Genomic DNA, 13553 nt, shown 5'->3' with positions numbered 1-13553 from the left:
GGAGGTGGGGGGCGGCCGGGCGCGGCCTGGGCGGGAGGAGGGCGCGCGTGGTGCGACCACTGAGCTCCGAGGCGTGAGCAGTTCGTGTGGGAGCGGGGGCTTTGTGTGCAGGGAGCGATGTGAATTGTGTGTGCGGTGCGTGCAGCGAGCCGTGTGGTGTGTGGTGTGTGTGCAGGGAGTAGTGTGCCGGGCCTGCAGTCAGCAGCGTGTGCGGTGGGAGCCCAGAGCGTGCTTCCAGGGGTTGGGGTGCGAGCGGGGGTGCGCCCAGAGCGTGTGTGGAGTAAGCCAGCGCTTATCTGTGTGTCGTCAGCCCCCTCCCGGGAGTCTGTGAAGGCAGACCTAAGCCGTCCTCATTTGCTCACCCATTCGTGCTGTAAAGGCCAGCAGTGCCCTGTCAGGCATGGGGCACAGACGCGTGATTTGGGCGGAGGGATGCCAAGTGCAGTGAACAATGAAATAAGCATTACGGTAGCTGAGCTCCGACTTGGCTTGGCCTCGGGGTGGCCCAGGGTCAGTTCTGCTCAGAGAGCGGGTGTCAGGGAAGGGAAGCCTGAATCCAGGTCTTGGAAGAGGAGCGGGGTTTTCCAGGGAATGAGACAGAAAGCCCACTGCAGGCCGCGGACAGCTAGGCGAGGCGTGTGTCGCTCTGAGCTGGTGGGCTCTGTGCCCATGGTGGTGGGGATGGGATCTGTGTGGCTGGCGAGAGGAGTTCTGTGCTGAGGGGGGTGATCCGCGTGAGGCCTGAGCCGCAGAGGTAAGCAGGACTTGGTTTTGTGCGAGCGTTCACTCAGCCCAGGAGGATGCCTTTCCCTGCCTTATTTTTACCCGAGCAGTTTCGATACAAGAGGCGAGTGTATGCCCAGAACCTCATCGATGATAAGCAGTTTGCCAAGCTTCACACGAAGGTAAGGAGGCAGCCATGCGGCTTCGGCTCAGCCTATTTTGTCCTGTGGTCAGGGGCCCAGAGCAGGGGTTGGGGCTGGAGGGCTGGGCAGACTCCAGGCCTCACGGGTCTGGGGTAGGTGGTCTGGTGCTGGGTTCTGGTAGGATCAGAACCTCTGGCCCACCCTGGCTCAGGAGGATGGAGTGCGATGGGGCACATGCCTTGGTGAGAACCTGGGGCGGGGGAGGGGAGAGAAGTGAACAAGCACCACCATGGTCACTGGGGGAGAGGGGATCACTCCGTGGTCACCAGGGCTGGGCACTTGGAATCAGGCATCTCGTTAGTTCCCTCCGGGCAGGGACTGTCACCCTGTGTGGCACAGGAAGGTACTGAGTCCTGAGCAGTTAAGTGACTTGCTCATTGTGCAGCCAGTGAAGCTGGTCTGAACCCACATCTGTCTGACTCTGGGGCCTGGGCCGGGACACCCCTGTGGGTCACTACCGGATGCCATTGCTAGGGGGCACCTTGCTGCTTCCTCTGAATGCGCGAGGGGCAGGGTAGTGCTATGGGCCCTCCCCACAGGTGGACCCCCTGAGCTCCCACCTCAGGTTCCCATGAGCCAGGGGATGTTTGCTTGCTGGACACTTCTCTGGAGCCTAGACGAGCTCCAGTGACCCCTCTGTGTCCCAGTGACCCCTCCGTGACCTTGGCGTCTCCATGCCAGACTTCTCTGCTGCCCAGAGCACGTGGTGGTCAGCGACGTGACTCTGGCTGCAGAGACTATTGGGGCCACTTTGTGACCCTGTTACCCCGGTTCCTCCCATGGTTACTTCTCCTCCAAAGTCCCACAGGATACTGGTAACTCCTTTACTTTTTTTTAAATATATTTTTATTGATTTCAGAGAGGAAGGGAGAGGGAAAGATAGATAGAAGCATCAATGATGAGAGAGAACCATTGATTGGCTGCCTCCTGCATGCCCCACACTGGGGATTGAGCCTGCAACCTGGGCATGTGCCCTGACAGGAATGGAACTGTGACCTGGTTCATAGGTCGATGCTAACCACTGAGCACCGCTGGCCAGGTGACACTGGTGACTCTTGCTCTTCAGTGAGCCCTCCTTGTTTTTGGGATGAGTTTCAACCTCATACCACGGCCCTGTGTCTCCTCCTGCCTGGGCTCCAGCTGCCCCACCCTGACACCACCCACCCTGGATCCGGCTGAGGCCTCTCCCTCAGTCGTCCTGAGCAACCTGAGGAGGCCCCTCCTGTGGAGTGGTCCCCGTGGTGCCCTCACCCATTTCTGGTGTGCTTGTGTGTTTCCAGCCGGGCACCTGCCTGTGCACGAAGCTTCTGTAGCAGCAGGGACTCGGGGGCTTTGCTGGGCAAGGTCCTGGCACAAGCGGGGCCACCTGCGGGTGGAGAAGACCCTGGGAGGTCTGCCAGGGGGCGAGCACATGTGGAATATGGGCCAGGGAAGAAACAGACCATCTTAGACCCCCTAACAGAGCCCTGATGGGGATGGGGGGTGGGTGGGCTGGTCCTTGCCTGGGTGGCCTTGAGGCGCTAGTATCAGGCGAGGAGCCGGGGCAGCGTGGATGCTCCCCAGGAGGCCTGAATCTGGCTGTTGGAAGGTGGGTGACGGTGATGATGGTGGTTGTGATGGGGCTGACCAGGATGGCCGGGTGTTCCAGGCGAACCTGAAGAAGTTCATGGACTACGTCCAGCTGCACAGCACAGACAAGGTGGCCCGCCTGCTGGACAAGGGGCTAGACCCCAATTTCCACGACCCTGACTCAGGAGGTAAGAAGCAGTGGGGGAAGGGGCATGGCTCTGGAGTGGCTGGAACATAACCTTCCTCTGTCCCTTGAACCTAGAGTGTCCCCTGAGTCTGGCGGCCCAGCTGGACAACACCGCGGACCTGCTGAAGGTGCTGAGGAATGGTGGTGCCCACCTGGACTTCCGCACACGCGACGGGCTCACTGCTGTGCACTGTGCCACGCGCCAGCGGAACGCGGCGGCTTTGACGGTTAGTACTGGCAGGGCCGGGTCTGCAGGGGCATGTGGACCAAGATGGGGAGGAAGTTGGGTCCAGCGTGGACACTGAGGCTCCTCGTCCTCAGACCCTGCTGGACCTGGGCGCTTCACCTGACTACAAGGACAGCCGTGGCCTGACGCCCTTGTACCACAGCGCCCTTGGGGGCGGGGACGCCCTCTGCTGTGAGCTGCTCCTCCACGACCATGCTCAGCTGGGGACCACTGATGAGAATGGCTGGCAGGAGATCCACCAGGTGGGCAGGGAGCCCTGTCAGGGGGTGAGGTCCTGGGCTCTGTCGGGCGTAGGGGCATTTTCGGCTCTCTCTGCAGGAGTTGGGATTCCAGCCCCTCTGCAAGCGTGGGGGTCCCGGGCTCTGTCAGAGGCCCAGCAGCACCCCCCTCTTCCCCTAGGCCTGCCGCTTTGGGCACGTGCAGCACCTGGAGCACCTCCTGTTCTACGGAGCTGACATGGGGGCCCAGAATGCCTCGGGGAACACGGCCCTGCACATCTGTGCCCTCTACAACCAGGTGTGACTGTAGGTGTACACGTGTGTGTGGGTACGGGTGATCCCGTGCAGTGACTACATGTGTGTACACGTCTGATCCGGTGTCCCTCCATGCTTGCTTGTTCTGCGTCTGCAGTGAGCTGTGGCCCTGCAGGCCTACGTGTGCATGTCTGTTTCCTGAACACACGTGTGTTCTGAATCACAGGTGTGCATTGTGTGCATCTGGGCCTCCTGGGCCAGATGGGACCTGGTGTGTACTCCTGCCCTGCTCCTCTCATGCCATGCATGTATGCTCTGAATGTGTGGGTGTGTGCTGTCACCCCATGACCCTCACTCCCACACTGCCAACAGGAGAGCTGTGCTCGTGTCCTGCTTTTCCGCGGCGCCAACAAGGATGTCCGCAATTACAACAGCCAGACCGCCTTCCAGGTACCAGAATGCGCAGGAGTGAGAAGCCGCTCCCGGGGTGTCTGTCTCTTTGTGGCTAGACCTCTCTGGATCTTGGTTCTTCCCTGAGGCAATCTCCCCCGGGTGGGGTGGGGGACCGGGTGGCCAGCAGTGGGGGACTGACTGATGGGGGTGGTCACCGTGGTTGGTGAACTCTCACTTTCTGGGACAGGCGGGTCAGAGGGCTCTGGGGCCAGGGGAGAACAGGGGTGGGTCTGACCTTCCACAGACAGGAGGGTGCAGAGGTGACAGGGGTCAGAAGGGTGGTCCCAGCTCCTGACTAACTTAGGTATGTTTCTGAGTCCTTTCTCTGGCCGGGTTTGGTTCTCGGCACCGGATGACTAGATGGAGGGGTGTCCATGTCGCCTGAAATGTGTGGGAGGAGTTGGGGACCATGGAGAGAGCTGGGGCCTACCGAGGAGATGTAGGGAGAGCAGATCAGGCCACCGTGCTATCCAGCAGGACCAGATGCAGGGGCGAGGGAAGGGCAGAGGGAGGGTGACAGGAGGGAGGCAGTGGGGAGCCATGGCTCAGACAGGAAAGGTGGTGTGTGGAGGGACCATTGAGAGAATAGGTGGAGTGACCAGCACGCCCCTGTGTGCTCAGGGCTCTTCTGGTTTCAGCTCTGTGTCCCAGGACATCCCTCAGTCCTGGGCAGACTGGTGGGAGAGTTAGGCAGGGACAGGGTCCGAACCTGGGGCCACCAACCCCCAAAGACAGGAGCCCCAGGAGCCACCGGGGCCCAGGGGTGGGGAGTGTGGTGTGGCTGAGCCTCCCCCGTCCTCCCACCCCAGGTGGCCATCATCGCGGGGAACTTTGAGCTGGCGGAGGTCATCAAGACCCACAAAGACTCGGATGTTGGTGAGTTCTGCCCACCCCAGGTCCAAGTTGAAGGTGGGTTTGTGGGGGTTGTCTGGGGTCAGTGGGAACGTGACAAGGGAGCCCTCATGCCCTGAGCTTCTTCTTCCAGCCCTGGCTGCCAGCTGTGCTCTGTTCTGTGAGTCCATCTGTGGCCCCTGCAGGGCTGGGGAATGGGCTGAGGGGAGGGAAGGGCCTGTGCAGAGTGGACAAAGGTCAATGTCAAGGTCAAGGGCATGGTTTTGTTGGGGCTGTTGGTTGGGGCCAGTGCTGGGTTTAGGGATCCTCTGAGGTTGAGAGGGGCTTGAAATTAGGGTCAAGGCTCGATTTCCCATTAGGTCAAGTGTAGGGCTAGCCGGGGGTATGGGACAGTGGCTGTGAGCCCCTGCCCACAGCAAGAATGAGCTTCAATGACAGGGTCACCCTCCCATACAGAGTCACATCAGTGTGATGCAAGCACACAGGGATGAGGTGCTGTCCTCAGGGCCAGATGTGTGAGTGACTTGTGGTCCCAGAAAAAAAACCAGACATGCCATCTAGTCTCGACTCCAGGGCAGGCAGGAGCACGGGGCACCGCCTCACATGTAGCCGCAGGGAGGTCCCCTCCCCCCAGTCCCTGGGGCTGTGGGCTGGTCTGAGATCTGTCCTAGGAACCCTGCTATCCTTCTCTGGGGTGGGGAGCCTGGAGCCGCAGGAATGGGTGGGCCTCCTCTTCAAGGAAGAGTATTTTCTGGCCAGAGGCCACCCCTCCAGGTACCTGGCCACATCGTGGCTTCCTTTTTGGCTCCCCTGTGTCCTGGTTGGCCCGGCTTTTCTGCCGTGGCTCTCTCTGGAACACAGACTCCCAGGCTCCCCTTTCTGCCCTGAGTAACAATGAATAGCAGAGAGCCAGGGCGGGTCTTAGGGCTAGGGCCCTTCTCGGTTGTAATGTAAGGTTACTACTGTCAGATCTGGGGTTGAATTTTGGACTGGGGTTGAGATTAAGGCCAAGTTCACCTTTAAGGACCTTTCTCTATAGCAGTGATGGCGAACCTTTTGAGCTCGGCGTGTCAGCATTTTGAAAAACCCTAACTTAACTCTGGGGCCGTGTCACATATAGAAATTTTTTGATATTTGCAACCATAGTAAAACAAAGACTTATATTTTTGATATTTATTTTATATATTTAAATGCCATTTAACAAAGAAAAATCAACCAAAAAAATGAGTTTGCGTGTCCCCTCTGACACGCGTGTCCCAGGTTTGCCATCACTGCTCTATAGGGTCTCCCCTGAGTAGACCTCTCAGTAGTAAGGCTCGCTTGTGGGCCCCTGATGCCCGAGCAGGGCCGGGACCGTAGAAATGGGTGGTAGGTCCTGGGTGTGGGCGGGTCCAGGGCAGCAGCGTCTGTCTGCTGAGTGAAGTGGTGTCGGGTTGGGCTCTGGCTGACAGAGCTGTGCTGAGGTTGGAGGTGTGTTGGGCAGGAGACGTCTCGGTCTGGCTGGGCTCGAGCTTGCAGGGGTTGTCAGCCTGGGAAGATCTGGGTCCGAGTACGTGTGGGGTCTCTCTTCTGCTTGTGGTCCTCTAACTGTGGGAAAGCTGCTTAGGGCCTCTGTGCCTCCATTTCTCTTAAGCAAAAATGGTCTTTTACGATTATTTGCACCCACTTCTCACCTCTGACCTCATGTGGGATTCGGTTCTGTGGGTCTGGACTCTGTCCGTGGCCTCAGTCCAGCTGACTGAGGGGAGGAGGCTTGCCTGAGCCAAGCTGAGCAGCAGGAGGGCCCCAGCTGCCTCTCATGTTTGTGGCGTGGACAGAGATGCTCGGGCTCCTGGGGCACCATCATGGCAGCTGACTGCCTGGCCGGCCCAGGGTGCGCTCTCTGGTTGGGGTTAGAAGTGCCGTAGGTGGGTCCAGGTATGGGGCCAGCATCCAAGTCACTTAGGCCGGTGGTGATTGGCTCTGTGGCCGCTCACCTGTTTCTGCTCACTTGTCACATATACACTTAGAGGATACAGCCTGATGTCCCTGAGCCACAGGCAAATGTAGTCATGAGTATTTATTATAAACCCTGTTGTTATCTAGCTTAGCTTCTCAGCAACCCACCCTCCATGAGTGATTGTTAGTTCATGATTCCCGAGGGAGAAACTGAGTCACAGCCGGTTAACGGCAGAGCCTGTCTTCAGACCCGGACCATCCAGGGGTCTGTCCTCCCCACTTCCTCTGCACACATTCACTCCAAGGACACTCCCTCAGTGACAGATGCAAGTTGCCATGTCCATCCCAGCTCTTGAACCTGGGTGGGGCCTGCACACAGAGGAGCTGGAGGAAGCTCTGCCCATCTACCCCTTCCTCTTCCTCAGGGAAGGAGCCCACCTGCAGGGGTCTGCCAGGCTGGGACCTGTCACCCTCAGGGGACAGGACACTTGGGGCCTCCTGGCAGCTCCACCTGCCCCTCTAGACTGCCAGGCCTGGAACAAGACCCTGGCCTAGGAGCAGCCATCTTCAGACCCACGTCCCCCAACAACCCACGCACACACTCAAGCCCGTGTCCACACGGACTTGTGTCTGGAAGTGCTCTGAAGGTGCACGAGGGAGGCCCCCACCCACTCTCATGTCACATCTTCTCACCTGATCACATCTTCTCACCTGATCACATCTGACTCAGTGGACCTGGATGGAGCCTGAGATTCCGAATTTCTAAGGAGCTCCAGCTCAAGGTGAGCCTGCTGGTCCATGGCCCACACTTCTGTCACAGGAGTCTAGAATAGGGCTTGGCAAACGATGCCTTGCAGGCCAAATCCAGCTCCAGTCAGCATTTTTTGTTTTTAAATTCAGGCTTTAAAATTGAGGATTTAAATTTCATTTAAAATTAAATTCACATAACATAAAATTAACTATTTTAAATTGAATAATTCAATGATATTTAGTACATTCACAATGTTGTACAACCAATTCTATTGAATTCCAAAACATTTTCATCACCCCAAAGAAAACCCTATATAACTAAGCAATTATTCCACATTCCCCTCTTTCAACCCATGTCAGTCACTAATATATTTTCTGCCTGTATGGATTTACCATTCTAGATATTTCATATAAATAGAATCAGACTATGTAACTCTTGTCTGGCTTCTTTTTGCTCAACACATTTTCAAGCTTTATTCAGATTGTAGAGTGCCTCACTGTTTCATTCCTTTTTATGGCTGAATAATATTTTTTTATTTGTATATATGACATCTTGTTTATCCATTCATCCATAGGTGGACACTTGGGTTGTTTCTACCTTTTGGCTATGAACATGTGTGAAAAGTATTTGCTTGAGTACCTGTTTTCAGTTGTTTTGGGGTACATACTTAGGAGTAGAATTGCTGGATCATATGTTAATTCTGCATTTAACTTTTTGAGGAACAGCCAAATTGTTTTCCACCATTTTATAATTCCACCAGGAATGTGTGAGGGTTCTAAATTCTTCAGGTCCTCACCAAAACATGTTCTTGTCATTTTTTAAAAAAATATGGCTATTCTAGTCTGAGCGAAGTGACATCTCATCGTGGTTTTCCAGTTGCATTTCCCTGATGCCTGATGATGCTGAGCATCTTTTCATGGGCTTATTGGCCACTTGTACTCTTCTTTGGAGAAGTGTTTGTTCAAGTCCTTTGCCCAGTTTTTAATTACTCATAGAATGAGTTAGGAAGTGTTCCTTCCTCTTCCATTTTTAGGAAGAGTTTGAGAAGAATTGGTGTTAATTCTTTAAATATTTGGAAGAAGCAATCAATAATGCTATCTGATGCTGGACTTTTCTTTGTTGGGAGATTTGTGATTACTGATTCAATCTCTTGGCTTGTTATAGGCCTGTTTAGATTTTCTCTTTCTTCTGGAGTCAGTTTTGGAAATTTGTCCATCTCGTCTAGCTTATCTAATTTGTTGGCATATAGTATTCTCTCACATTCCTTTTGAATTCTCTAAGATTGGCATAACGCCTCATATTTCATTTCTGATTTTAGTTACATGTGTCCATCTTTTCTTTTTTTCTTAGTCAGTCTAGCTAAGGTTTGTTCAATTTTGTTGATATTTTCAAAGAAATAGCTTTGGTTTCATTGATTCTCTCTGTATATCTAGTCTTTATTTCGTTTATCTCTGTCCAACCTTTATTATTTCTTTCCTTCTGCTAGCTTTGGGTTTGGTTTGCGTCTTTTTTTCTAGTTCCTTAAGATACGTAATTAAGATATTGATTTTTGAGATTTCTGTCCTTTTTAAACATAGGTGTTTTCAGCTATAAATTTTCCTCATAGTATAGCTTTTGCCGAATCTCATAAGTTTTGGTATGCTGTATTTTTGTTTTCGTTTTCACAAAGTATATACTAATTTTCCTTCCGATTTCTATTTTGACACATTGGATGTTTAAGATTGTGTTGTTTCATTTTCACATATTTGTGAAATTTCCTTTTTTCCCCTGTATTTGATTTCTAGTTTTATTGTGATTGGAGAAGATACTGTGTATGATTTCAGTGTTATAAAATTCATTGAGACTTGCTTTGGTCTGTCCTGAGGAATGTTCCACGTGCATTTGAGAAGAATGTGTGTTCTGCTGTTTTGTGGAGTGTCCCCTGCCCTCCCCCCTGTTTTTCTCCATATATGTGTATATCTTGTTAGGTCTGTTGGTTCAAGTCTTTTATGTCCTTATTGATCTTCTCTCTAGATGTTCTATCCATTATTGAAAGTGAGGTGTTAAAGTCTTAAGTATTATTATAGAACTATCTATTTCTCCAAATGTGTCAATGTTTATTTCCTATTTTTGTTTGATACTCTGTTTGATGAATATATGTTAATAATTGTTAATCTATTTATGAATTGACACTTTTATCAACATAATGTCCTCTGTCTCTTGTAACACTTTTTATCTTTAAGTCTATTTTGTCTGATATGAATATAGCTACTTAGCTCTCTTTTGGTTTCTGTTTACATGAAATATCTTCTTTTATCTTTTTACTTTAAACCTGCTTGTGTCTTTGGATCTGAGGTAATTCTTTTGTAAATAGCATATAGTTGGACCATGTTTTCCGAATCCTCATCTGCTTTTTAAATAAAGTTTTATTGGAACTCAGCCACAGCCCATTTGCTTCTATATGTTTGTGGCTATTTTTGTGCTGCGGCGGCGGCAGTGTTGGGTCCTGCAACAGAGGCTGTGTGGCTTACGAAGCTTGAAAGGGCGACTGGTTCTGGACAGGAGTTTGCCAGCCCCGGTCTAGACGCTCCCTCACAGCCTCCTGGGCGGAGCAGCTCCACGGCCCGCACAGCAGGGCCTGGTGAGAGTTGTCCCCAGACATGTGGCCTGGCCCGCCTCCCCTGAAACGAGCAGTTCTAAGACCTCGCCTGGCCACAGGAAGACCAGACTCTGCCCCTGAAGCTCCAATTGCAGGCAGTTTGGAACGTGACCCAGTGGTAGCTTCGGGGTGGCCAACTCTCCTGGTTTGCCTGGGACGGAGGCAGTTCCTGGGACACAGGACTTTAGTTCTAAAATCTGAAAGCCTGGGCAAACCAGGACAAGTTGGCCACCCCATCTGGCTGCCCAGAGCCTCACCTATGTGCCCCCCGCCCCCAGTACCATTTAGGGAAACCCCCAGCTATGCAAAGCGGCGGCGGCTGGCTGGCCCCAGTGGCTTGGCCTCCCCACGGCCCCTGCAGCGCTCAGCCAGTGACATCAACCTGAAGGGCGAGGTGCAGCCGGCAGCCTCCCCGGGACCCACGCTGCGCAGCCTCCCCCACCAGCTGCTGCTCCAGCGGCTGCAGGAGAAAGACCGGGACCGTGATGGTGACAAAGAGAACGACGTCGGTGGCACTGAAGCAGGCAGGGGCAGCCAGAGCAACATCAGGTAGGAGGGTACGGGAGGCCCTGGCAGGGTCTGGGTTGGTGGGTGCCAGGACCCAAGCTGGGAGGAGCCAGCATGGGGGCGGGCAGGGAGAGGTCGACGGTGTCTAGCACCTGGTGGGCTGAGGCTTGGGGTGGGGGATGGATCTCCCTGGATGAGGAAGGGAGAAGGTGAGGCCCTGTGGGCCGGGGCAGCTCCCCCACGTTCCTCTCTGGTGGGAACTGGACTTCCTCTGAGGACAGTGGGCAGCTGAGGGAGCATACAGGGAGGAGAGGTCTGATCAGACCTGTGGTTTAGAAAGGGTCCTGCCATACCAGGAAGGAGGGCTAGGTGGTGAGGGGTAGGGGTTATGGCTTCCGCTCCAGGAGAGCTTGAAACCTGCAGGTGGTCCTTAGCCCTGTCTCCAAGGGGAATCTTCATCTTTCTACCACCTCTCCAGCCAGGACACCGTGGTTCTTCTCTTTACCCTTTACTGTGAGCGGTGGGACCCTGAGAACAGGGGCATATGAGGCACTTGGCATCCCCAGGACACAGGACAGACACCTGGCTAGAGCCCCGCTGGCCGTTGCTGGCTGTGCAGTGGGGAGTGAGTGGGGCACTGGCTCTGCAGACAGATGGCTGGGGTCCAGGCAGTCCTTGCACCTGCTGACCATAGGCTTGGACAGGTCAGCCAACCCCTCTGTGCCCGGGTTCTCATCAGTAAGGTAGGACTAATCCTACCTAAGTCATTTCCTTCTGGAAGCCTTCTGAATCTGGGCAGGTGAAGGGTCCCTATGAGAAGCCCCTGGCCCACAGTGCCGGCCAGCCGCCGCTGGTTAAGGCATCTCTCCTTCCTGCACCTCCAGGGCAGGAGCCATCGTTCCTTTTTTTTAAAATCCTCATCGGAGGACATATTTTTATTGATTTTATAGAAAAAGGAAGATAGAGAAAAACATCGATGTGAGAGAGAAACATTGATTGGTTGCCTCCCGTACGCACCCAACCCAAGATGGAACTCGCAACCTAGGTATGTGCCCTGACTGTAATCGAACCTGCAACCTTCTGGTGTACGGGATGATGCTCCAAACAACTGAGCCAGCCACACTGGCCAGGTCAGGAGCCATTGTTCTAGCTTCCCAGTTTCCCCAGAGCGGGTCGTAGGGGAGGTGCTGGGGAGACACTGTTGAGTGTGTCACACAAACAGCTCTGTTTTCACAATGACAGCTGGGCTGCATCGTCTAGCTCAGCGGTTCTCAACCTGGGGTCGCGACCCCTTTGGCGGTCGAACGACCCTTTCACAGGGGTCGCTTAAGACCATCCTGCATATCAGATATTTACATTATGATTCTTAACAGTAGCAACATTACAGTTATGAAGTAGCAACGAAAATAATTTTATGGTTGGGTCACAACACGAGGGACTGTATTTAAAGGGCCAGAAGGTTGAGAACCACTGGTCTAGCTTAACCTTGACCCTGCCCAAGGCTGTTCTCTGTCAGTGCCGTTTTATGGATGAGGGTCCTGACACTCGGGTGGGGTAGGTGATCTGTCCAAAGTCACAGAGCTAGGAAGCAGGTAGATCCGATTCCCAAACTTCTAAGCCGGTGCTCTGCAGAGGGCTTGGGGTGCATCAGGAGCTTATAAAACCCACTTTATCACCTGTCATTCTCCTTGCTCGTGTAGCCTTGATTTGTGATGTCTTCTCTCTCTGCGTCCTTGCCCAGACTCCAAGGCTGCCTGTCCTGCCCCAAATCATCTCAGTTCTCCCTGAAGCTTTTGCATGTCCCGTGGATTTTTTTTTAAGGGTGGGACAGTCCAGTGGCTAAAACGGGGGTGGGGAATGTCCAGCCCATGGGCGGTATAAGGCCCGTGAAATCATTGGGTCTGGCCCTGCCAAGGCATTGGGGGTGAGTTAATGAAATGTTTGACCAAATACAGCAGGCTCATTTTTAAGTTGATAATTTTGTATGGCCCGTGAATGATGTTATAAATATCCAAATGGTTCTTGGCAGAAAGAAGGTTCCCCACCCCTGGGCTGAAAGAACAAACTTGTGGGTGTTTCCGTTTTGCAGAGGGTCGTTCCTGCTTGGAGCTGTGTGGATGCCCTGCTTTCATTCTTTTGTATGTTCCTTCGCCTTTTAGCAAACGCAAAAGCAAGACCTGCTCTGTGTGGGGCGCCAGCTCACTGCTCTGTGGGGGACGCCAGAATTATCAGTATTATTTTTCTAAACATTTAGTTGGTACCTAGGGTGCTGGAAGTGGTGGGAGCTAGTAGCAGGAGGTCCTGAAGGTCTTGGAAGGACAGTGACAGCAAGGGCCCAGGGTTAAGAAGCAGTGAGGTGGGCAGAGACCAAATAAGGGGGCTGTCCTGTGAGTGGCCAGGAGGGGGCTGAAGAAGTTTGGTGAACCTGGAGGGAGAGGGTCTCTGAGGGGGGTCACCTTTGGTCCAAGGAGAGAAAGTGGCATTTGAGCTGAGATGGGGTGGGGTGGGTGGTGGAGGGAGGTGGTGGCTCCCTGGCGCCCCATGTTGGCAGAGCCTGGAAGGGAGTCCCTAGCCCCCCCACCCCCCACCCCCCAAGAGATCGCACCAGCATCACAGGGCAGAGGAAAGTGGGGTTGTGGCTGAGAGACAGTAGCAAGGGCTGGAGTAGCTTGATTAGAATATTGAGGTGTTGGAAATGCCATCATAAATATCCCAGAGGAGGGAAAGGAAGGTATCCATGTGTGTGGCTGGGCTGTGGCCACTTCTCAGTCCCAGAGCTACTGGTTGAGGATGTGGGTCCGGCCTAGGTACTAGGGAGCCAGCGCAGGCTTTTGAGCAGGAGGTGGAGGACCCAGGCCTCAGGTTCGGTGCCCAGCGGGGGACAGCAGTCGCGGTAGCTGGTCAGCACCAGTGTGCATGGGCCTCAGGGGCAGGTGTCCAAGGAGTAGAGGACCCAGGTGGAGAGGGATTAAGGCGCCCGATGCATGACAGCCAGCGGTCAGGGTGTGAGGA

General features: G+C 53.8%; 1 protein-coding gene across 1 annotated transcript in view; it reads left to right on the top strand.

The window, feature by feature from the left end:
• Positions 1 to 412: 412 nt before the first annotated feature.
• SHANK3 (SH3 and multiple ankyrin repeat domains 3) overlaps positions 413 to 13553 on the top strand; it is a 48470-nt gene continuing 35329 nt past the window's right edge. The window contains exons 1-9 of the mRNA XM_014541197.1: positions 413 to 905; positions 2575 to 2683; positions 2758 to 2909; positions 3004 to 3171; positions 3329 to 3445; positions 3775 to 3852; positions 4665 to 4731; positions 10313 to 10583; positions 12571 to 12679. Coding sequence (XP_014396683.1) covers positions 801 to 905; positions 2575 to 2683; positions 2758 to 2909; positions 3004 to 3171; positions 3329 to 3445; positions 3775 to 3852; positions 4665 to 4731; positions 10313 to 10583; positions 12571 to 12679 — 1176 coding nt within the window. The 5' untranslated portion in view covers positions 413 to 800. The remainder of the gene's footprint in view (positions 906 to 2574; positions 2684 to 2757; positions 2910 to 3003; positions 3172 to 3328; positions 3446 to 3774; positions 3853 to 4664; positions 4732 to 10312; positions 10584 to 12570; positions 12680 to 13553) is intronic.

The sequence above is a fragment of the Myotis brandtii genome, unplaced genomic scaffold (assembly GCF_000412655.1).
Source record: "Myotis brandtii unplaced genomic scaffold, ASM41265v1 scaffold2658, whole genome shotgun sequence".
Lineage (NCBI taxonomy): Eukaryota > Metazoa > Chordata > Mammalia > Chiroptera > Vespertilionidae > Myotis > Myotis brandtii.
Note: the sequence above shows the minus strand (reverse complement) of the source record. Positions and strands in the feature narration are given on the sequence as shown.